General features: G+C 36.2%; 1 protein-coding gene across 1 annotated transcript; it reads right to left on the bottom strand.

Moving 5' to 3' along the window:
• Positions 1-634: 634 nt before the first annotated feature.
• Positions 635-1,828, bottom strand: LOC126008684 (enhancer of rudimentary homolog). The gene is made up of 2 exons (XM_049772922.1): positions 1,781-1,828; positions 635-952 (listed from the first exon to the last, which is right to left on the bottom strand). The coding sequence occupies exons 1-2, from the start codon at positions 1,826-1,828 to the stop codon at positions 635-637; spliced, it is 366 nt and encodes a 121-aa protein (XP_049628879.1).
• Positions 1,829-2,247: the final 419 nt, after the last annotated feature.

Below are 2,247 nucleotides of genomic sequence, written 5' to 3'. Positions count from 1 at the left end.
TAAATAGATATCAAGAAAATTGCAAAAAATGTGTAAAATTATTTACTATAGTTAGTAAAAATTTGGGGCTTAGAAAATTTTTTTATTAAAATTTGATATTTATGTTAACAAATTTGATATTTAATATTATGAAGATTATTTTACATAAATATATTATAAATATTTAGTTAGAATCTTTAATAACTAATGAAAATGTGTTTATTAAATAAAATATATATTTTGAGATTTTTTTTTTATAACTAAAGGACATATTTGCCTTTCACTAAGATTTTTATATTGAGGACATTACTGAACTGTATTTTCACCCACTGCCTACCCAAACCTGAAGAATGGTTAGTAAAGTATTATTAAAGTGAAAATGAATAGTTCAACGTGCTCAAACCAATAATAACTGACCAAATATCCTGTCTAAAACACCATAAAAATGTTTAAGTAAAAAAAGGGGGGGGAAGAGGGGAAAAGGCAACAGGGTTTTCAGATTAAACAGGATACTCATATTTCATTCAATACATTTGACTGTGGCTAGAGTATACCAAATGAAAACAGGATTATTAGAATACAAAACACCCACTATAGTTCGCTGTACAAACTTGAATTCCAAACCAACCCCGTCCTCCTAATGCTTCCAGCTCTATTATTTCCCCGCCTGATGGGCCTGCCAACGAAGAAGCGCATAGATCTTCTTTTTAACCCTGTCCTTGTTGTAGAGCTGGTATGTCTGGGTATCAGCTTGGTAAACAAGGCAGCTGAGATCTGACATCATCAATAAAATAAAAAACTGACTGATATTATATGTGGTAGAGAGGCTGTTGGGTTTCATTCTCTTCAGAAGTTCTTCATACATTTTACAAACACCTTCCAGGCATTCATTCACAGATTCATAGTCAGTGTAAGTTCTGCATTCTGGCCTCTTGGTAGGCTGTACTAGTAAAATAGTATGAGACCAGCAGTGCTCAAGGATTATTCCTGTTTTGTGCTCAGAGATCACTCCTGCAAGTTCTTGGGAGACCGTGTTGATGCCCAGATTGAATCTTATTTGGGATCTTTAATATTTTTGTTTTATTTTATTTTGGGGCCACACTCAGATGTGTTCAAAACTTACTCCTGGGTCTACTCTCAGAGGTCAATTCTAGTGGGTAAAAGGATCATATGAGATGCCGTAGATCACTTTGCAACTTGTAAGGAAAGCACCCTTCCCACTGTACTCTTGCTCTGGCTCCTCTTTAATAATTCTTTTTAAAAATTTTATTTATTGAATAATTGGTTGGTTTTGGGGACATACCGAGTAGTGCTCAGGGGTTATTCTTGGTTCTGCACTCAGAAATCGCCCCTGGCAGGCTGGGATGCTGGGAATCAAACCGAGTTCCTTCCGGGTCTCAGCCACATGAAATGCAAACGCCCTACCACTGTGCTATCTCTACGGCCCCTCATTAATAATTCTTAAGAGACATGGAATCCTCACACCAATACTGAAAATGGCTTCCCCAGTCCATGTGCTATCCTCTTTGCTCTAACCAAGAAATTTGGGAAGCTGAAAAATATGCATCATATTCAAAGAAGTGATTTAATGCTATTCTTTAAAACTCTTGTTAAATACTATTTTAGATGTTTTCTCCAAATATGCTCACAGCAATTAATCCTGGTCTTTCCCATGTCATTAGAATTTGACATGATTCCTTTGAAAGGCTAGTCTTGTTCCTCCTCCAATTTGTTACAGTCTAAATGTTTAAAATCATATGAAATGGTGAACATGATGCTTATGTTGCTATGCAACTTCTACTGGATCTTCCTCTCTATCAAACTTGTGCTTCAAGATATTAGACTCCATGGTAAGAAGAGAAGAAGGGTAAGAAAAAAGCTGCCATCCTTAGAGACTACTTAGAACACAACATGCTAGAGCAGCCTAAGTATACCCATAGGATACACATTCCAACTGCTTAATTCCTCTCAGGGATAACTGCCAGGCATGAAGTCACCAGCCTCCAGAAAATCTCAGATGCATCTTTTTTTTTTTTTTTTTTTAAGTCCAGAATATTTCTTTTTTTTTTAATTTTTATTTTGATCATAGTGGTTTACATAGTGTTGACAATAATATTTTAGGTACATATTTACATAAAATCAGGGGGGATTCCCATCACCAAATTGTCCTCCCTACACCTCCGTTTCTGTCCTACCTCCCATTTCCTCTTCCCTCACCCCAGGTCGGCTAGAATATGTGGTCCCCTCTGTATCTAACCCACAACTTAG

Source organism: Suncus etruscus, chromosome 5 (assembly GCF_024139225.1).
Source record: "Suncus etruscus isolate mSunEtr1 chromosome 5, mSunEtr1.pri.cur, whole genome shotgun sequence".
In the NCBI taxonomy this organism is placed as follows: domain Eukaryota; kingdom Metazoa; phylum Chordata; class Mammalia; order Eulipotyphla; family Soricidae; genus Suncus; species Suncus etruscus.
This window is presented reverse-complemented; position numbering and strand designations above follow the sequence as displayed.